The sequence below is a fragment of the Mobula hypostoma genome, chromosome 20 (genome assembly GCF_963921235.1).
Source record: "Mobula hypostoma chromosome 20, sMobHyp1.1, whole genome shotgun sequence".
NCBI classification, from domain to species: Eukaryota; Metazoa; Chordata; class Chondrichthyes; order Myliobatiformes; family Myliobatidae; genus Mobula; species Mobula hypostoma.
This window is the reverse complement of record NC_086116.1, coordinates 63,819,198-63,842,151: the sequence shown is the minus strand read 5'-3', so window position 1 is coordinate 63,842,151 and position 22,954 is coordinate 63,819,198. Positions and strand designations below refer to the sequence as shown.

General features: G+C 44.7%; 1 protein-coding gene across 6 annotated transcripts in view; it reads left to right on the top strand.

The window, feature by feature from the left end:
• fbxo18 (F-box DNA helicase 1) overlaps positions 1 to 22,954 on the top strand; it is a 114,183-nt gene that overhangs the window by 27,547 nt on the left and 63,682 nt on the right. For all 6 annotated transcript variants that reach the window (XM_063073067.1, XM_063073064.1, XM_063073062.1 and 3 more), the window contains 3 exons: positions 2,864 to 3,054; positions 3,865 to 3,957; positions 7,397 to 7,494. In XM_063073067.1, the coding sequence (XP_062929137.1) occupies positions 2,864 to 3,054; positions 3,865 to 3,957; positions 7,397 to 7,494 (382 nt within the window). The remainder of the gene's footprint in view (positions 1 to 2,863; positions 3,055 to 3,864; positions 3,958 to 7,396; positions 7,495 to 22,954) is intronic.

The window sequence follows — 22,954 nt, the reverse complement described above, 5'->3', positions numbered from 1 at the left end:
ACTAGTGCAAGCATAGTATCCGTGGTCGTGGATGTAGTTCGGGTGAGGGCTTAGAACGTGGGAGTCGATGAGCTGTATCGAGTACAGGGTTTGCTTGAAGATTCTCGCTAAAAACTGAATATAGCACATCTGAAAAGAACTTTAACAGGTCACCAGTTTCAGTATTTTCAGGCAAGCCCAATATACGTAAATTCCTCCTGCGCATTCTGCTATCTAAATCAATTGTTTTTTTCTTCATTCTTGACAATTCCAAAGTAACTTCATTAATTTTCTTTTCCATAGATGACATCTTCAATTCTTGCTCGTTAATAGTTTGCCTGAATAACTCCTGTTCCCTCTCAATTCGATGAGTAGTCTGTTTGAGCGTTTGAAATTGAAAATCCAAATTCTTCAGATTCTTGAACAGTAGAGATGGATTTTTCAAGCTTTCCGTTAGCATTCGTCAGTTTATCAATCTTAGTGTTAAGCGAACCAAATTCAAGTTTTATATCTTGTATTGAAGAGAGTATTCTTTCTAAAGTAGAAAGTTCCTCCAATTTCTTTGTTCCATTTTTTCCATTTCGGGAAGGGTCTTGCCGCCCCTCTATTCAATACTGGATCGACTTCCTGCCATTGTAGTTAAGTCATAAACCCTTCAACAAAAATAGTGAATCTTCAAACTTAAAACAGATCTATCAGTGGAATGTAAGATATAAAAAGTAGAGCCGCGGTGAAAAACGCGTCTCACTCCATTCGCTGCAAAATGGAGTCTCTGCTACCCTTGTGATGAACAATTTTTTTTCTCTGCTCTTGTCCTGGTTGGCTGACCTCTGGTTCTGAGTCTGTGATCCCTGGCTCGAGGGATTTCCACCTCCTTGTCAAGCCCTGTAAGAATTTTATACACTGTATTTCAACGAAGATGCTAAGTGAAAACATATTTCCTTCTGATTTTGTTTTGGACAATGTAGAACGTCTTTGTAGGTTACAATGGAACATTGACAGGATGCAGAACTGGGCTGGGAAGTGGTAGATGGACTTCAATCTGGAAAAGTGTGAAGTGATTCACTTTGGAAGGACAAACTTGGAAGCAAAGTAGAAGATATATGACAGGATTCTTAGCAGTGTGGAGGAACAGGGGGATCTTAGGATCCATGTCCAGAGATCCCTCAAAGTTGCCATGCAAGTTGATAGTGGTTAAGAAAGCGTATCGTGTGTTGCATTCATTAGTCAGGGGATTGAGTTCAAGAGCTGTGAGATAACGTTGCAGATAATGTCTAGCTAGACCGCACTTGGAGTATTGTCTTCAGTTCTGGTTGCCTCATTATAGTAAGGATGTGGAAGCTTTAGAGACGCCCCAGAGGAAATTTACTAGAATGCTGCCTGGATTACACAGCATGTCTTCAGATAGTTTGAGTGAAGTAGGGACTTTCTCTTTGGGAGGTGACTTGATGGATAAGAGGATAAGGGACACAAATAGAGTAGACAAGGTGGAAATGGCTAATACAAGGAGACATAACTTTAAGGTGATTGGGCCAGGGGCATGTCAGAGGTAGATTTTGTTTTTACACAGAGTGGTAGGGGCATGGGACGCAATGTCTGGTATGGTGGTAGAGGCAGAGAAATTAGGGACATTTAATGTCCACATGAACTATGACCTTGCACTAGGTGAAGGGTCTGGACCTGAAAGATTGACTGTCCATTTTCTTCTACAGACGTTCCCTGACACGCTGATCTCCTCCAGCATTTTGTGTGTTGCTTATGTTCTTGGTAAAATTTACCTCTTTTTTTAAAAAAAAATCATTGAGATGGTTTGCACTGTTTTGTTCTCTAAAATACAGCACATTTCTTGACTGCATTTGCAGTTGCTTCATTTTAGCCATAACTTAAACATCCTCTCATGATCTTATACACTTCTATAAGTCAGTGTTGATTGAGCTGCTGTGCTCAAGGATGCATGCTTATCCCACTGTTCTACTCTCTCTACTCTCAGTTGAGCTATGTGGCTAGGCACAGCTTAAATAGCATCTATAAATTTGCCGATGGCAGAATCTCAGATAGCGACAAGGAGGCATACAGGAGCGAAAGAGCACTACAATCTTGTACTCAAAGTCAGCAAGACCAAAGAACTGATTGTGGACTTCAGGAAGGGCAAATTTGGAGAACACATATACCAGTCCTCATTGAGGGATCAGCAGCCGATAATGGTGAGCAGCTTCATGTTCCTGGGCATCAGCATCTCCGAGGATCTATCCTGGGCCCAACATATTGATACAATTATGAAAGAGGCATGCTGGTGGCTATGCTTCATTTGAAATTTGAGGAGACTGGCATGTCACCAAAGACTCTGGTAAATTTAAACATATGTACCATGGAGCGTATTCTGACTGACTGTATCACCGCCTGATATGGAGGCTCCGGTGTACAGGATTGAGAGGCTTCACGGGATGTTGACTCAGCCAGCACAATCACAGGCACAACCCTGCCACCATCGAGGAGGAAGCTGGCATCCATTATTAAGGACCCTCACCATCTGAGGGATCTTCTCATTGCTACCATCAGGGAGGAGGAGGCCTGAAGACCTCAGCGTTTGGGAACAACTTCTTCCCCTCTGATCCATAAACGCTACCTTACTATTCCTGTTTTGCATTATTTACTTATTTTTTGTGACTTGTAGTAATTTTTATGTCTTGAATTGTAACTGCTGCCACAATACAACAAATTTTACGGCATACTGTATGTTAGAGATAAAAATCTTATTTGAGATCTCCCCTCAGCCACCTGGTTAGAAAATAAGGGAACAAGAACACAGTTTGAGATGTACAGTATGCTCTGGTGCCTATCATAAAGAAGGAAATTCATAAACTCTGCAATTTTTGTTACTTAGACTATAAGCACATGGGCGATACTGGCTGTGATCGTTCTCCTGTCCAGTAGTGTACAAGAAATCCAGACACTTATTTCCTCTCTGGGGCAACCTTGTTCAACTCTCCCACCAACAGAGTTTATGGAAGTCCTGTACTGCATGGCGACGTTACTCTTTGCCCTTGGAGAAAAAGACATCGGCATCAGCAACAGGTAAGGCCATTGCTTTACCCTGGCTTCCGATGACTAGTGCAGGGATAAACACGAGCTTCTGCAGGTGTTGGAAATCCACAGCAACGCACACAAAAGTGCTGGAGGTTCTTGGGTAGCGACTGTGGTACGAGAGCTCAGGTCAGGCACCATCTGTGGAAAAGAATGAACAGTTGATGTTTCAGGCTGAGGCCCTTCAACAGGACTGAAAAGGAAGGGCCAAAGCCAGAATCTGAAGGTGGTGAGAAATTGGCAGGTGATAGGTGAAACCAATTGAGGGGGAAGGTAGGTAGTTTGGGGAGATGGGATGAAGTGAGAAGCTGGGAGGTGATAGACAGAAAAAGTAAAGGGCTGAAGAAGAAAGAATCTAATAGGAGAGGGGAATGGATCATGGGAAAAAGGGGAGGGGGGACACCAGAGGGAGGTGATGGGCAGGTGAGGAGAGGAGTGGCTATTGCAGGGGTTCCGATGGCTGGACACAGCAAACTTACAGACATGGATGGCTAGAGATGGCTATGTGAAAATTACTAAGTCAGCATGCTGTTGAACTGCCCCCTGCCCCCTGCCCCCAGGTCTTGTTGCTTATTTTCCCTGATGTTGCATGTCCTTTAATTCCACCTAATGTGCAGCACCTTGTGTGGAAAGAATAAGATCATTAGTTGTTTGGGTCCAAACCCTTCATCAGAATTGGGAAAAGGAATTCCTCCCTATAACACTGCTCCCAATCCCCAACTCCACAGATGGGAGATTTAAGTGATGCTGAAATAAAAATATTTTATATTCCAAACCATTACCAATCTAAATGTGTTTCAGGATCCATTATAATCTGTTCTGCGTGCTCTACTTGAGGGAGAATCCGGTCTGCAGAAAGCAGCCGACGCGTGTCTGTTCTCCGGACTCTGGCAGGTGAGTTTTTAAATAGTAGTGCCATCACTCAAGTCAAGTGTGATGTTCTCCCAAGGAGTTATTCTGTTATTGGAGAATGCCTGTGTGTGACTTGGATTAACGTGGAGAGATTAGTGCATGGGCAGTCACTGGACTGTCCTTGACAGATCAGGATCAGGGTCCAGTAACATGGAGTGCAAGGCAACTGGGGACCCTTAACTTCGCCTTCAGTGCCATTGTGGTTTGTCATCACATCTTCTGCCAGCTCCACCATTGTGGCCTTGGTTGCATGGGTCTTTGTCTAGAACCTACCCTTTGACCTCACCGTCATGTGACCCCACGAGGAGCTAAGCTAAAGACAACATCGTTCTCAGGATTTCAGGAACTCAAAGCCTCTCCACCACAGCAAGGTGATGATCCTTAGAGAAGATTATTTAAAATAATTAATATTTAATTCCACAAAGAATCAAGTCTACATTCAAGTCTTTATTGCTTGCAAATTTGATTCATTTCCTCCTATAAACACACCAGGCTGTTTGTCGCTGAACTTTACAACCTCTTTCGTGAAAGAATCTTTCTCCATGGTGGGGTGAACCATGCAAATCCTACCTCCCAGAACGTTCCTGAGAGTTATGAAGGTGCTGATGTTGCTGATGTCTGTACTCTTCTGCTGAAGCTTCTGTCTATGATATAAAACATCAAGCTACTAGATAAGCAAAAACTTCCTCTCAGCATAAACACTGAAAAGACCAAAGGCATTCTCCATAGCCTCTGTGACGAAACCTCTTTCCCACCGACCTAGCTGCCTTTCTGTCTCAGGTATCTGTACCTGAACCAAGCTTACACACCTTTGGAGCTGTAATTAACTCATAGTAGCCATCTGTCCGCCTGATCTTATCTCCAAAGTTACTTCCCCTCACTGCCACATCACCGTTCAACAATACCTACAGTTCATTCTTGCTGGTGGTCCTCCAATCCTTGCCTTTGTCGTTAATAGTCCTTTCCATTGCTCTGCTGGTCAGCCTCTCACCTTTCACTCTTTGTAGCCTTGAGGACATTCATGGCTCTGCTGTCTCTATCCAACTTGTGTTAAGTCCTTTTCGTGCTGAGGTGCATTTACTTCTCGTCCTGCAACACCTCAGTTTTAATATTGCAAACCTATTTTTACAAACTCCGTGACCTTGCTCCCCCCCCCAGCTCCATAACCACCTCTACCCTCACAACTCCCTTTGACCATAAAACATAGGAGTAAAATTGGATCATTCAGCACACTGAGTTCACTCCCCCATTCCATCACGCTGACCCTGAGTTCACTCCACCATTCCGTCACGGCTGACCCTGAGTTCACTCCACCATCCCATCACGGCTGACCCTGAGTTCACTCCACCATCCCGTCACGCTGACCCTGAGTTCACTCCACCATTCCGTCACGCTGACCCTGAGTTCACTCCACCATTCCGTCACGCTGACCCTGAGTTCACTCCACCATTCCGTCACAGCTGATTTATTTCCCCTCTCAACCCCATTCTCCTGCCTTCTCACTGTCATTTTGAAGCCTTACTAATCAAGAACCTGTCAGACTCAGCTTTAAATATACTCATTGACTTGTCTTCCACAGCCGTCTGTGGCAGTGAATTCCACAGATTCACTATCCTTTAACTAAAGAAGTTCCAATTCATCACAGACTGAAAGATGAGTGCTCCTTCAGGGTTCTGGGTTTTTGTGGTTCTGGGGACGTGCTGCTTCTAGGTCGGTGCCCCTAACTGAAGTGTCGCGGGAGAACATGGAACATCGGGAGCAGCGGGTTAGCTGCCAGGGGTTATATGTCCGGAGAGCTGCACCTTTTTGGTGCCGACTCTGTGGGCACAGAGCTCAGAGAAAGCGACGCAACAGACTTTTAACATCATAAATCATCGAGTTATTTGTTATGTCTTCCCCTCTCACTATGAAACAGTGACACCTCTTTTTCCCTTATTAGGAGGAGAGAGAGAGACAGCCTGTAGATGTCAAGTTACTGGGTGAACAAGTTGTTTTTGGGGTACTGCAAGTCTGTGTCTTTAATGACGTTTGAGTGCTCAGTGGAGGGTGCTGATGCTTTTTTGCTGGTGGGGGTGGTGTCGCTGCTTATACATGGGAGGGGGAGTTGGGGGTTTGGGGTTCTAACGTTTTAACTGTCATTCATTCTTTGGGGCACTTCTCTGTTTCTGTGGATGTCTGTGAAGAAAAAGAATTTCAGGCTGCACATTTCTCTCACATTAAGTGTACCTATTGAAACATATTGATTCTAAGGGGGCATTCTTCTATTCTGAGGATGTGCCCTCTGGTACTAGACTTCCCCCTCTATTGGAAACATTCTCTCCACATCCACTCCATCTAGCCCTTTCAATATTGATAGGTTTCAATGATATCTTCCGTCATTCTTCTAAACTCCAGCCAGTACAGGCCCAGAAACATCAAACGCCCCTCATACATTAACCTATTCATTCCTGGATTAATTCTCGTGAATCTCCTCTGGACCCTCTCCAGTGCCAGCACATCCTTTCTTAGCTATGGGGCTAAAACTGCTCACAGTACTCCAAATGTGGTCTGCCCAATGCCTTGTAAAGCCTTGGTGTTCGTCCATAGTGTTTTATTTCACTCATTGGCAGCTGTCCTTCTGATGCCAGGACCCAAAGCTCAGTAATTCCCTTTCCATCCTCTCTGCCTCTTTAAGGAGCTATTTAAAGTCGTCTCAACTGTTAAGAAGCATGTGAAGAGGTAGGGATAGAGGGATATAGATCACATGTGGCAGATGTGCAGTTTATATTGGCATTTTGGTTGGCAAAGACATCATGGGCTGAAGGGCCTGTTCTTATGCTGTGTACTACACTCTGCGAACTTTCTGTCCAAGATTTTGGTCTTCTCTTGTTTTATCTCTTTGTATGATTCAGTATGAAAGGCTTAAAAGCAATCCTTTAGCGTTTAAATACATTTAAAAACTCAACAGAAGTGCAGGTTACTTTCATCCTCATTCTCACTCCTCAATGGGGCAGCATGGTATAGCGTAGAATTAGCAAAACGCAGCTCCAGTGTCAGTGACCCGGGTCCAATTCTGCCACCCTCTGTAATGAGTTTGTTCGTTCTCCCCATGGCCACGTGGGTTTCCTCCAACATGCCAAAGACGTATGGGTTAGGTTAGTGAGTTTGGGCACGCAATGTTGCGGTCAAAAGCATGGTACCACTTGTGGGCTGCCCACAGCACATTCTCGGACAGGTTGGTCGTTGATGCAAGCAACACATTTCACTGTATGCTTTAATGTACAAGTGACAAAAAGCCATGCAATTTTAGCACTTTACTATGTATGAATGGGACATTTGTAAAATTGTTACTTTTTGTTATACCTTGCCTATTACTCATTGGTTTTAGAAATGACGGATGTACAGTTCATTACTATTTTCCTAACTTTCTTTTCAAAAATAGGCTTGAGAGGGATAATGTATATCAAAGTCCTGAGCTGGAGCGTGTGCTGAGTCATGAAATCCTCCCAGACCGTGTGATAAAAATAATGGGACTTGCGGGTAAGTTTTTTTTTAAGAAGTTGTAAAGATTGTGGAAACTTCCCCACCCCACCCTCGTCAACTCTGCTTAATTCCCCAAGTATGAGGCCCGTTTTTCAGTTGAAGGCAATGTGGAAGTCTATCTGGTCTGTGCCAGCTTCCAGCGGTCCCAATTCCCCCTCTCCTTATTTTCAAAGTTCAAAGTACATTTATTATGGAGGTATGTATACTATATAGAACCTTGAAATTTGCCTCCTAACAGGCAGCCACAAAAACAAAGGAACCAAATAGAACCCAATTTTTTTTTTTAAAAAGTCCATCAAGCACCCAATGTGCAAAAAAAAGTCATACAAACAATAAAAAGGGAGCAAATAATATTCAGAATTTGAAGTTCTTGAAAGTGAGCCCTCAGCAATGAAGCCTGTATATCGCTGCAGGTGGTCCAGGAGCCAGCTGGTTGCCGGCCACAGCCTCAGTTCAGTGCAGAGACGGGTAAACCTCGCGGGGCAGCAAACTGAACACTGGCCCGTCCCTTGCCTTGGGCCCTGACACCCCGACCTTTTCAATCTGACGCCACGCTTAAATCAGTCAAACCTCAGCCTGCAGTTTTGAGCTTATTTTCACTTTTACATCCCTCGACTCTGCTTTTGTTCTTTTTCCCACTTGCACACAGAAAGGGATCATTTACAGTATGAAGCTGCCCATGTGTGTCTTTGGAAGTTGGGAGGGTGGTGGAGCCTCCGGTGGAAAGCCATACGATCATTGGAAAGAAGTGTAAACTCCAAATGGATGGCACTGAAGAATCAGGATTGAACATGCGTAGCAGGGGCCTTGAGAACCGAGCACCATACTAGCTGTATATATCGTCATGCACCCAGCAACACATCACATTTTGTTTCCTGTTTTATTTAGAGCAAGGGTTCCCAAAATTTTTTATGTCTTGGACTAATACCATTAAGCAAGGGGTCCGTGGATCCCAGGTTGGGGACCCTGATTTTGAGATGCAGCACATTAACAGGTACATCTTGCTGTTGAGCACCTTTTGTTGTGCCTTATAACAAACAACAATCAACTCAGAGTGGCTTTGTCATAAGCACGTTTAATTTACTTGCTGCAAGGGAAGTCTAGCACCACACAAGAGCCGGTGTCAGCTTCAAAGAAACATACGGCATAGTCACTCATTTATACACAAGTGCTGCTCCCTGTGCCTCAATTCAAGGACAGGCTACATTCTGTTCATCTGCTTAATCAGTGTACTTGGCATTCTTCCAGTAACTGAATCCACTTGTCTTTCTGCAAGGAACATCAGCAAAATGCTGCATGAACACTACTAGCAAAACACTCTGGTACAATACAGGTTTCATCTTGTTACAGACAAAAACTGCCATTTTGTTACTACAAGTACATTTCCACACTCCAATGAGCCCACGCTGTCCAATTACACCCATGTGACCAACTAACCAACAAACCCGTACATCTGGAATGTGGGAGGAAACTGGAGCACTTTGTGGAAACCCATGCAGTCAGAAAATATACAAATTCCTTTCAGATAGCAATGAAATTGAACCTGGCTCACTAGTCCTATAATAACGTTATAATACCGTGCCTCTGTCCTTATTAATTTCTATCTTATCAATCTCATTTTGCCTTCTTCCTCTTCTCCCTGCCCATTCCATTCCTTGTTCATCTTCCATCCTCCCTCCTCTCAAATTCATGCCTTCTGTTTTCCCTCCACCCCACCCCCAGCTGCCCACCCTCTGCCTCGCTCTTGTGTGTGCTTAGCCCACTGCTGTACTTGCTCTCCACCCACGATTGTGTGGCTAGGCATAGCTTAAATGCCATCTGTAAATTTGCCAACAACACAACTATTGTTCTCATAATTTCAGATGGAGATGAGGAGGCAGACAGGGGTGAAATAGATCAGCTGGTTGCCCCAACAACCTTGCACTCAATTTCAGTAAGAATTGAATGTGGACTACAGGAAGGGGAAGTTGAGGGAACTCAGTCCAGTCCTTATTGAGGGATCAGAAGTGGAAAGGATGAACTCTCCTGGGCCCAGCATATTGAAGCAATTAGAAAGGAGGCACGAAAGTAGCTCTGTTTCATTAGGAGTTTGAGGAGAATTGGTACGTCACCAAAGGCACTCATCCGTTTCTACAGATGTACTGAGGAGAGTATTCTAGTTGGTTGCCTCACCTTCTGGTACAGAGGGGCCACTGCACAGAATCAGAAAAAACTGCAGAAAGCTGTAAGCTGAGCCGGCTGTGTCATAGGCAGCAGCCTCCCCAGCATCAAAGACACCTTCAAAAGGCAATGCCTCAAAAAGGTGCATTCATCATGAAGAACCCCTGTCACCCAGGACATGCCCTCTTCTCATTGCTGCCATCAGGAAGGAGCTACAGGAGTGATATTAAAACCGATTCCATTCCCTCATCCTGCAATCTCTTTAACTTTCAAATGACTTTATGGTAATAGTTCAGAGCTGTATTCAGGAACTGGGTGGCCATTTTGCTGAGCGTTTGTGCTCTGTCTACCAGGGACATCTCAAGCTCCCATTTGCCAGCTTCCCATTCCCACATTATCCTCAGTCTGGGTGAGGAAAAATGCAAACTGGAGCAAATGCACCTCATTACTCTGCTTGGGTAATTTGTGACCAACAACATGAATCAATAACCTGCTCCCCATTTGTCCCGTCTCTGTCTGCTCTTGATCTACCCACTTCTTCCTATGCTCCCTCCGTTCTCCCCAACACCTTGATTCTTTCCCCTCCATCACCCACATAATCTGCCCATCATAGACATACTCTGTCCACAGTGTCCCCTCCTCTCCTCTCTCCCAACCTCCCCTGTTTGGTTCTGTGCTCCAACTTTGTTTCCTATTAGATTTCATCATCTTCATCACTTTTACATCTGCACCTTTCACCTCCCAGTCTCAGTCACTTTCCCCTCTTCCATCAATTAGCCTATCATCCCTCCTCACCTGGATCCACCAATCGTTTGCCAGCTCCTGCGCCATCCCTGCACCTCACCTCTTTGCATTGGCTCTCTTCCCCCTATTTCTCAGTCCAGATGAAGGGTCTTGACCAGCAACGTTGATTGTAATTGGCTTATTTTGTCACATGTACTGCAGTACTGTGGAAAAACTTTGGCACACCATCCACACAAATCATTTCATCGATACATCATGATAAAACAGGAGAGAAACAGCAATAGAATTTTTAATATGGGGTTACAGTCACAGAGATAGTGCTGTGCAGCTAGACAATGTGAAATGCCATAATGAGGTAGATTATGAGGTCAAGAGTCCATCTTATTTTATTGGGAAGTTTCAAAGATTCATTTATTATCAAAGTGTACAACTCTGAAATTCTTTAATTGTCAGGGTAGCCATGAAACCAAGAAAGAAAAGAAAGGCAGCATAATCATCAACCCCCAATTCTCCCCTCGCTGCAAAAAAAAGAACAAAAACAAAACAGGCACATCAACACCCAGATCCCTCCCCCCACCCAAAAGAAACAAAATGGATCAGGCACATTGACCCCCAAATCCCCCTTCCCGCACAAAAAAATAATGAGAACATTGGGCGTAGAACACAGAATATCAAAACTATAAGACTGAGAAAAGGAATCTATAGTCTAAGTCCACATCCGAAATGCAGAAAAAACCTGGGCAACACTCTGGGCGCAGTGGCAGACTCTCTCCTCTCTAGTACAGAGCAACCGATCAAAAGGCAAGCAGCCGGCACTCACCCTCTGCACTCTCTTAGACGTTTTATTCTCCCTTGTCACTTAAATTGGTAAACAATTGAATCTATAATCAGCCAAATGGAGCCGAACATCGGCCTGTGCCCCATCCTGCAGGCTGCGTGCTACAAGGTTCACGTACGCTGTCTCTGCCTCCTGGAATCCTCTTGGAGACCATGCAGACATGGTCAGGAGGTTCAGTTGTTGTTCACACCAAGCATCAGAATGGGGAAGAAATGTGATCTAAGCGACTTTGCCTGTGAAATGAATGTTGGTGCCAGATGGGGTAGTTTGAGTATCTCAGAGACCGCTGATCTGGGATTTTAATACATAACAGTCTCTAGAATTACACAGAATGGTGCAAAAAACGAAAAAAAAACATCCAGTGAGCAATAGTTCTGTGGGTGAAAACACCTTGTTAATGAGAGAAGTCTGATTAGAATAGCCAGACTGGTTCAAGCTGACAGAAAAGCGACAGTAACTCAGATAATCAAGCATTATAATAGTGTGCAGAAGAGCATCTCTGAACCCACAACACATTGAACCTTGATGTAGATGGGTTACAGGAGCAGAAGACCAGAAACGTATTGTCAGTGGACACTTTATTAGGTACAGAAGGACTCTGGTATAATCGTGATTAGTACAGTCGCTTTGACAACAGCAGTAATGTTGTTTGTTCTTCTTCCCTCAGAGGCACTCAGCTCCTTCTCAATGCAGGCTCCTTGGTTTAGGATAACTCTGGTCCTGAGCCCAGAGCTATACTTATTATTGCGACCATAACCATCACAATGCCTACTGGAGAATGGGTGTGAGACATTGTGAGACCTGTCAGAAAAAACAGGGCGCAAGAGAATGGATGTTGATGGTGTTTGAGCCTGGTCAGATTGTTGAGCCAAATAGACTATTGTATCAAAAATTGATGCTAATGGTCTAGGTTTAAGTCACCCTTTAAAGTGACATTCTTTGTGAAGGAGTATATAGAAGATATAACGGATTAGAAATCCAGAGATTTGCACCCATGCCCTGAAGAAATTATCTTAAATTCCACCATGCTAGCAGGAGAGTTCAGAAATAAAATGGTGTTAATTATAATGTTGAGCAACTTGTGAAATGCTGGAGGAACTCAGCAAGTCAGGCAGCATCTCTGGAAGGGAATAAACATTCGATGTTTTCTGCCAAGATCCTTTATTGGGACCGGAAAGGAAGGGAGTAGAAACCGGAATAAGAAGGTGAGCGAGGAAAACATAGAAACATAGAAAATAGGTGCAGGAGTAGGCCATTCGGCCCTTCGAGCCTGCACCGCCATTTATTATGATCATGGCTGATCATCCAACTCAGAACCCCGCCCCAGCCTTCCCTCCATACCCCCTGACCCCTGTAGCCACAAGGGCCATATCTAACTCCCTCTTAAACATAGCCAATGAACTGGCCTCAACAGTTTCCTGTGGCAGAGAATTCCACAGATTCACCACTCTCTGTGTGAAGAAGTTTTTCCTAATCTCGGTCCTAAAAGGCTTCCCCTCTATCCTCAAACTGTGACCCCTCGTTCTGGACTTCCCCAACATCGGGAACAATCTTCCTGCATCTAGCCTGTCCAATCCCTTTAGGATCTTATACGTTTCAATCAGATCCCCCCTCAATCTTCTAAATTCCAACGAGTACAAGTCCAGTTCATCCAGTCTTTCTTCATATGAAAGTCCTGCCATCCCAGGAATCAATCTGGTGAACCTTCTTTGTACTCCCTCTATGGCAAAGATGTCTTTCCTCAGAGTAGGGGACCAAAACTGCACACAATACTCCAGGTGTGGTCTCACCAAGGCCTTGTACAACTGCAGTAGTACCTCCCTGCTCCTGTACTCGAATCCTCTCGCTATAAATGCCAGCATACCATTTGCCTTTTTCACTGCCTGCTGTACCTGCATGCCCACTTTCAATGACTGGTGTATAATGACACCCAGGTCTCGTTGCACCTCCCCTTTTCCTAATCGGCCACCATTCAGATAATAATCTGTTTTCCTATTTTTGCCACCAAAGTGAATAACTTCACATTTATCCACATTAAATTGCATCTGCCATGAGTTTGCCCACTCACCCAACCTATCCAAGTCACCCTGCATCCTCTTAGCATCCTCCTCACTGCTAACACTGCCACCCAGCTTCGTGTCATCTGCAAACTTGGAGATGCTGCATTTAATTCCCTCATCCAAGTCATTAATATATATTGTAAACAACTGGGGTCCCAGCACTGAGCCTTGCGGTACCCCCACTAGTCACCGCCTGCCATTCTGAAAAGGTCCCGTTTATTCCCACTCTTTGCTTCCTGTCTGCTAACCAATTCTCCACCCACACCAATACCTTACCCCCAATACCGTGTGCTTTAAGTTTGCACACTAATCTCCTGTGTGGGACCTTGTCAAAAGCCTTTTGAAAATCCAAATATACCACATCCACTGGTTCTCCCCTATCCACTCTACTAGTTACATCCTCAAAAAATTCTATGAGATTCGTCAGACATGATTTTCCTTTCACAAATCCATGCTGACTTTGTCCGATCATTTCACCGCTTTCCAAATGTGCTGTTATCACATCCTTGATAACTGACTCCAGCAGTTTCCCCACCACCAACGTTAGGCTAACCGGTCTATAATTCCCTGCTTTCTCTCTCCCTCCTTTTTTAAAAAGTGGGGTTACATTAGCCACCCTCCAATCCTCAGGAACTAGTCCAGAATCTAACGAGTTTTGAAAAATTATCACTAATGCATCCACTATTTCTTGGGCTACTTCCTTAAGCACTCTAGGATGCAGACCATCTGGCCCTGGGGATTTATCTGCCTTCAATCCCTTCAATTTACCTAACACCACTTCCCTACTAACATGTATTTCACTCAGTTCCTCCATCTCACTGGACCCTCTGTCCCTTACTATTTCTGGAAGATTATTTATGTCCTCCTTAGTGAAGACAGAACCAAAGTAATTATTCAATTGGTCTGCCATGTCCTTGCTCCCCATAATCAATTCACCTGTTTCTGTCTGCAGGGGACCTACATTTGTCTTTACCAGTCTTTTCCTTTTTACATATCTATAAAAGCTTTCACAGTCCGTTTTTATGTTCCCCGCCAGTTTTCTCTCATAATCTTTTTTCCCCTTCCTAATTAAGCCCTTTGTCCTCCTCTGCTGAACTCTGAATTTCTCCCAGTCCTCAGGTGAGCCACTTTCTCTGGCTAATTTGTATGCTACTTCTTTGGAATTGATACTATCCCTAATTTCTCTTGTCAGCCACGGGTGCACTACCTTCCTTGATTTATTCTTTTGCCAAACTGGGATGAACAATTGTTGTAGTTCATCCATGCAACCTTTAAATGCTTGCCATTGCATATCCACCGTCAATCCTTTAAGTGTCATTTGCTAGTCTATCTTAGCTAATTTACGTCTCATACCTTCAAAGTTACCCCTCTTTAAGTTCAGAATCTTTGTTTCTGAATTAACTATGTCACTCTCCATATTAATGAAGAATTCCACCATATTATGGTCACTCTTACCCAAGGGGCCTCTCACGACAAGATCGTTAATTAACCCTTCCTCATTGCTCAAAACCCAGTCCAGAATAGCCTGCTCTCTAGTTGGTTCCTCGACATGTTGGTTCAAAAAACCATCCCGCATACATTCCAAGAAATCCTCTTCCTCAGCACCTTTACCAATTTGGTTCACCCAGTCTACATGTAGATTGAAGTCACCCATTATAACTGCTGTTCCTTTATTGCACACATTTCTAATTTCCTGTTTAATACCATCTCCGACCTCACTACTACTGTTAGGTGGCCTGTACACAACTCCCACCAGCGTCTTCTGCCCCTTAGTGTTACGCAGCTCTACCCATATCGATTCCACATCTTCCCGGCTTATGTCCTTCCTTTCTATTGCGTTAATCTCTTCTTTAACCAGCAACGCCACCCCACCTCCCCTTCCTTCATGTCTATCCCTCCTGAATATTGAATATCCCTGAACGTTGAGCTCCCATCCCTGGTCACCCTGGAGCCATGTCTCTGTGATCCCAACTATATCATAATCATTAATAACAATCTGCACTTTCAATTCATCCACCTTATTACAAATGCTCCTTGCATTGACACATAAAGCCTTCAGGCGCTCTTTTACAACTCTCTTAGCCCTTATACAATTATGTTGAAAAGTGGCCCTTTTTAATGCTTGCCCTGGATTTGTCGGCCTGCCACTTTTACTTTTCTCCTTTGTACTTTTTGCTTCTACGCTCACTTTACACCCCTCTGTCTCTCTGCACTGGTTCCCATCCCTCTGTTGTGAACTAACCTCCTCACGCCTAGCCTCTTTAATTTGATTCCCACCCCCCAACCATTCTAGTTTAAAGTCACCTCAGTAGCCCCCGCTAATCTCCCTGCCAGAATATTGGTCCCCCTAGGATTCAAGTGTAACCCGTCCTTTTTGTACAGGTCACGCCTGCGCCAAAAGAGGTCCCAATGATCCAAAAACTTGAATCCCTGCCCCCTGCTCCAATCCCTCAGCCACGCATTTATCCTCCACCTCATCGCATTCCTACTCTCACTGTCGCGTGGCACAGGCAGTAATCCCGAGATTACTACCTTTGCGGTCCTTTTTCTCAACTCCCTTCCTAGCTCCCTATATTCTCCTTTCAGGACCTCATCCCTTTTCCTACCTATGTCATTGGTACCTATATGTACCACGACCTCTGGCTCCTCACCCTCCCACTTCAGGATATCTTGGACACGATCAGAAATATCCCGGGCCCTGGCACCAGGGAGGCAAACTACCATCCGGGTCTCTGGACTGCGTCCACAGAATCGCCTATCTGGCCCCCTTACTATCGAGTCCCCTATCACAACTGCCCTCCTCTTCCTTGCCCTACCCTTCTGAGCTACAGGGCCAGACTCTGTGCCGGAGGCACGGCCACTGTTGCTTTCCCCGGGTAAGCTGTCCCCCCCAACAGTACTCAAACAGGAGTACCTGTTGTTAAGGGGCACAGCCCCCGGGGTACTCCCCATCACCTGACTTTTCCCCTTTCCCCTCCTAACCGTGACCCACTTGCCTGCCTCCCGTGGCCCCGGCGTGACCACCTGCCTTCCACTCCTCTCTATCACCTCCTCGCTCTCCCTGACCAGTCGAAGGTCATCGAGCTGCAGCTCCAGTTCCGTAACGCGGTCCCTTAGGAGCTGCATCTCGATGCACTTGGCGCAGATGTAGACGTCCGGGAGGCTTGGAGACTCCAGGGCCTCCCACATCCGACACCGAGAACAGCAAACTGCCCTCACAGTCATAATGCCCCTCTCCTCAAATAGCAACAGAAAATGAATGTCAAACCTTCCTCGCCTCGCCCGCTTCCGCCTCGCCCGCTTCCGCCTAAGCCCGGTGAGCCGAAGCCCTTAAGTCTTCACTCTGCTCCCGGCTCACTCCGCCGCCCGCAAACTACGCTGCCCGCTCTATGAGGCTTTGTTCCTTTTAAATCTGCCACGCTGCACAGCCCGACGTCACACGCCTGCGCAGTCCCGCCTCTCAGAAAGCCGTTGGAGAAAAAAAATAACGAAAATTTCAAAAATGTCTTTCTCGGCACTCCCACTCAGACTCTCAGACTCCTTCTTCGAATCAAACCCGAAGCAGGATGTCTGCCCTTTTAAATCTGCCGCGCTGCACTGCCCGATGTCACACGCAGTGCAACTTGGCAGGTGAGGGGGAAGGGAGATGAAATATGAAGCTGGGAGGTGATAGGAGCAAGAGGGAAAGGGCTAAAGAAGATCACAAGACAAAGGAGCAGAAGTAGGCCATTCGGCCCATCGAGTCTGCTCTGCAGCTCCCCTATGAGCTAAACTATTCACCCATCTAGTTCCAATTTCCGGCTTTTTCCCAATATCCCTTGACACCCTGACTAATTAGATACCTGTCAATCTCCTCCTTAAACACCCTCAATGATCGGGCCTCCACAGCCATATGTGGCAACGAATTCCACAAATCCACGACCCTCTGGCTAAAAAAAATTCTCCTCATCTCTGTTTTAACTGGGTACCCTCTAATTCTAAGACTATGGCCTCTTGTCCTGGACTCACCCACCAAGGGAAACAACCTTTCCACATCTACTCTGTCCAACCCTCTCAACATTGGAAACGTTTCTATGAGATTCCCTCTCATTCTTCTATACTCTAATGAATACAATCCAAGAGCCGACAGATGCTCCTCATATGTTAGCCCCTGCATTCCAGGAATCATCCTCGTAAATCTTCTCTGAACCCTCTCCAACATCAGTATATCCCTTCTAAGATAGGGGGCCCAAAACTGCACACAGTATTCCAAATGAGGTCTCACTAATGCCCCATAGAGTCTCATCAACACCTCCTTACTCTTATACACTATTCCTCTTGAAATGAATGCCAACATAGCATTCGCTTTCCTTACCGCCAATCCAACTTGGTGGTTAACCTTTAGGGTATCCTGCACGAGGACCCCCAAGTCCCTTTGCACTTCCGATTTTTGAATTTTCTCCCCATCTAAATAATATCTGCCCAATTATTTCTTCTTCCGAAATGTACAACCGTACATTTGTCAACGTTGTATCTTATCTGCCATTACTTTGCCCACTCTCCTAAACTGACTAAGTCTGTCTGCAACCTTTCCGTTTCTACAACATTTCCTTCTCCTCCACCTATCTTGGTGTCATCCGCAAACTTGGCCACAAAACCATTTAATCCATAATCCAAATCATCGATATACATCGTAAAAAGAAGCGTCCCCAACACCAACCCCTGTAGAACACCACTAGTAACCAGCAACCAATCAGAATAGGATCCCTTTATTCCCACCCTTTGCTTTCTGCCTATCAGCCAATGCTCCACCCATTTCAATATCTTTCCTATAATTCCATGGGCTCTCATTTTATTAAGCAGCCTCATATCGAAGGCCTTTTGAAAATCCAAATACACAACATCCACAGCCTCTCCCTTGTCAATCTTATTCGAGATTATCTCAAAAAATTCCAATAAATTGGTAAGGCAGGATCTTCCCTTCATGAAACCATGCTGGCTTCGGCCTATCATGTCATGCACCTCGAGGTATTTCATAACCTTGTCCTTGAGGATTGACTCCAATATCTTTCCAACAACCAATGTCAGACTAATAGGTCTGTAATTTTCTTTTTGCTGCCTCCTTCCTTTCTTAAATAGCGGAACTACATTTGCGACCTTCCAGTCCTCCGGAACCATGCCAGAGTCTATTGATTCCTGGAAGATCATTTCCAATGCTTCCACAATCTCCAAAGCCATCTCCTTCAGAACCCTTGGGTGCACCTCATCCGGGCCGGGAGACTTATCTATTCTTAGTCCACTTAGCTTCCCAAGCACTTTCTCTCTAGTTATTTTGACTGTACCTAATTCTATTCCCTGATACCTCTGGCTATCAGGTATATTGCTCATGTCTTCCACTGTGAAGACTGATGCAAAATACTCATTCAGTTCCTCCGCCATCTCTTTGTTATCCATTATAATTACTCCAGCATCATTTTCAATCGGTCCCATATCTACCCTTGTCACTCTTTTACTCTTCATATATTTAAAAAAACTCTTAGTATCCTTTTATATGTTAATCGCCAACTTCCTTTCATAATTCATCTTTTCTTTCCTAATGACTTTCTTAGTTTCTTTCTGTAAGTTTTTAAAGGTCTTGCAGTCCTCATTTTTCCCACTAATTTTTGCTTCCTTGTACGCCATTTCTTTTGCTTTTATTTTTGCCTTAATCTCTCTCGTTAGCCACATTTGTGCCATTTTTCCATTCATGATTCTTTTTTCTTGGAATATATTTTTCCTGCATTTTCCTTATTTCTTGTAGGAATTTCATCCAATTCTGCTCTGCCGTCCCTCCATTTAGTTTACTTTTCCAATTGACTTGGGCCAGTTCCTCTCTCATACCACTGTAATTTCCCCTGTTCCACTGAAATATCGATACACCTGATACCAGCTTCTCCTTTTCAAATTTGAAACTGAACTCAATCATATTATGATCACTACTTCCAAGAGGTTCCTTTACCTCCAGCTCCCTAATCGCCTCAGGTTCGTTACACAGCACCCAATCCAAAACAGCCAGTCCCCTGGTGGGCTTCTGGACAAGTTGCTCCAAAAAGCCATCCTGTAGGCCTTCTACAAACTCCCTCTCCTGAGATCCATTACCTTCCCGACTTTCCCAATCCAGTTTCATATTAAAATCCCCCATAATTATCTTGACATTGTCCTTCTGACACGCTTTTTCTATTTCCAGCTGCAACTTGTAGTCCACATCCCGACTGCTGTTTGGAGGCCTGTATATAACTGCTATTAGTGTCTTTTTACCCTTGCCATTTCTTAATTCTACCCATAAGGATTCTACCTCTTCTGATCCTATGTCCCTTCTTTCTGTTGATTTGATGTCGTTACTTACCATCAGAGCCACGCCAACCCCTTTACCTACCTTCCTATCCTTCCTGTACACTGTGTATCCTGGGATATTCAGCTCCCAATCACATCCATCATTTAGCCATGACTCGGTGATGGCCACAATGTCATACCTTTTAACCTGCAGCTGTGCAGCAAGGTCATCCACTTTATTTCTAATGCTGCGTGCATTTAAGTACAGTACATTTAGATCGGTACCTGTTGCCACTTGTGCTATATTTCTATTTTGCAGCAAGTTATCCTGTATATTCACCGGCCCGTCCTTCTTACCATCTTTGCTGCACAGTATTTTTGACTTATTTCTATTTTTCTCTTCCTCGATCCTAACACCTTGGTTTCCTTCCCCTTGCCAACTTAGTTTAAACCCTCCCTAACTGCTTTATTAAACAATCCCGCTAGGATATTAGTACCTTTTGAGTTCAGGTGTAATCCATTTTTTTTCTACAAGTCATACCTTCCCCAAAATAGATCCCAATGATTCAAGAATTTGAAACCCTGCCCCCTGCACCAGTTACTTAGCCACACATTCATCCGCTTAATTTTGCTATTCTTACCATCATTAGCGTGCAGCTCAGGCAGCAATCCTGATATTACTACTCTGGAGGTCTGGCTTTTCAATTTTCTTCCTAGCTCCCAGTAATCTTTCTTCAGGACCTCCTCTCTTTTTCTGAGCATGTCATTGGTACCAACATGTACCAAGACTTCCGGCTGCTCGCCCTCTCTCCTCAGAATACTCTGGATTCGATCTGAGACATCCTGTACCTTGGTACCAGGGAGGCAACACACCATCCGGGTATCCTCGTCCGGCTCGCAGAATCTCTTGTCCCTCCTCCTTACGATGGAATCCCCTATAACTACCGCATTTCTTCTTGCTCTCTTGATTTTGGCACTGGGCAGAATGCTAGAGTCTCGTTCACTGTGGTCCTCCTCTGTCAGGGTGTCTGCCTCTTCAACAGTATCCAAAACGATATATCGATTTCTGAGGGGGACAGTCACAGGGGTGCTATCCACTACCTCTCTATAGGTAGTATCTATCACCTCCTCACTTTCCCTAATTAGCCGAAGGTCATCTATTTTCATCTCCAGCACCTTGACACGGTCCTTCAGAAGCCTCATCTCAGTGCACCTGGCGCAGATGTAATCCTTGGGGAGGCTGGGAGTCTCCCAGGGTCCCCACATCTGGCACTCTGAGCACAACACTAATCCTAGATGCATACCTCTAATGCTACTGTTTGTACCAAATACCAAAAAACTGTAACTTACTCCATTACTACGAGACTCAACGGTCGCAGAAAGCCTCTTCTCGTCTCCGCCGAAGCCTGTTGAGCCAAAGTCCTTTCACTGTGCACCCTCTCACTCTGCAGCCCGCTCCGATGCATGAATGTATGAATATTGAATTTTTCAACTTCTGATAAAATGCTCTCACTTTGTCCCTTGTCACTCTCCTCCTGATCCACCAGTTCTTCACACCAGGCCCAATCACCCTGATTCCTAACCCGTCTCTATGCACTCCATCTGCCCATCACCCACATGCTCCTCTTAGTAGGTCAGTCCCCACTGGCCAATTCTCAAATGCCCTTTCTCCTCCCTTTCTCATTTCTATCTTCCACCTTCCTCTCCAATCAGTTTCCACTATCTTCAGCCCTTTGTTTCCTCCACCTGTCATCTCCCAGCTGCTAGCTATATTCCAAATGTCATTATTAAATGACACTCCACTCTTTGAGAAGGGAGGGAGGCAGAAAAAAACTTGTACGCCAGTTAGTCTGACCCAAAACATTGTTCATTTTCCTCCATAGATGCTGCCTGACTGAGTTCTTCTAGCATCTTGTGTGTGGCTCCAGATTCCAGCATCTCCAGTCTCTTGTGTCTCTCTTCGACAGGAGTAAGGGATGAGCCTTAAATACTGGCCTTTTCAGCAATACTGGTGGTACTGCTGTTGAAGCTTTTCTGTCTTTTGCCTGATAGAAAAGGGAGAAGGCAGAAGGACTTGGATGGGAGATGTCTGATTATGTTGGCTTCTTTCCTAAAACAGCAGGAAGTGTGGATAGATCAGAGGGAAGGCTAGTTTACACAAGGTTTGTGTAATGCCTATTTAATTCCAAAGACAATAGGTTCTCCCACAAGTGAAAACATCTCAACATCTAGTCTGCCAAGTCCATTTAGGATTTTGTACGAATGAGATCATACCTCATTCTTCTAATTTCCAAGGAATACAGGCCAGACTATCAAGCCTGTTGATAGGGTGTCCCTTTTATCCCAGGAACTAGCTTGGCGAAACTCCTTCGGACTTCCTCCATTGGTACTGTTTTTTATTTGGAATTAAGGGATCAAAACTGCACAGTATTCCAGATTTGGTCTCACACCAACACTCCCTATTTTTAAATAGGGAGTATTGCCACATCTGGAATACTGCATGTAATTCTGGTCTCCTTATGTGAGGAAGGATTTACTGGATTTGGATGCACTGCAGAGGAAGTTCACTAGGTTGATTCCAGAGATGAGAAGGGTTAGACTATGAGGAGAGATTGTGCCGCCTGGGACTGTACGCGCTGGAATTCAAAAGAATGAGAGGAGATCTTATAGAAACATAAGATTATGAAAGGGATAGATAAGAGAGAGGCAAGAAAGTTGTTTCCACTGGTAGGGTAAGAGTAGAACTAGAGGACACAGCCTCAAAATTCGGGGGAGTAGATTTAGGACGGAGATGAGGAACAGCTTTTCCCAGAGAGTGGTGAATCTGTGGAATTCTCTGCCCAATGAAGTAGTGGAGGCTACCTTAGTAAATATATTTAAGACAAGGTTTGATAGATTTTTGCATAGTAGGGGAATTAAGGGTTATGGGGGAAAAAGCAGGTAGGTGGAGATGAATCCATGGCCAGATCAGCCATGATCTTATTGAATGGCAGATCAGGCTCGACGGGCCAGGTGACCTACTCCTGCTCCTATTTGTTACGTTCTTAAACTCCAGCTGCTTTGCAATAAAGACCAGTGAATCAACATAAGAAAAAGATGTGCTCTGAACATCAATGGTTATTTAGTTCTGAAAACTGAACTGTGCCTTAAACATATTTACGTACTTCTGGTAGGGTCTTTATGCAGTGGTGGGCACAGCCTAGATCATTGAATCAGAGAGAGTTTGAATCCAAATATAAATTAAGTGTAGCCAAATAAATCTTGAAGGTTAAGGTCTGGAGCTTGGCGAGTCTGGAGGACGGGTGCCTGAGTGATCGTAGCCTGGAGGCGGTCTTGTCTGTGTTAGTGGGTGGGTAAATGGGAG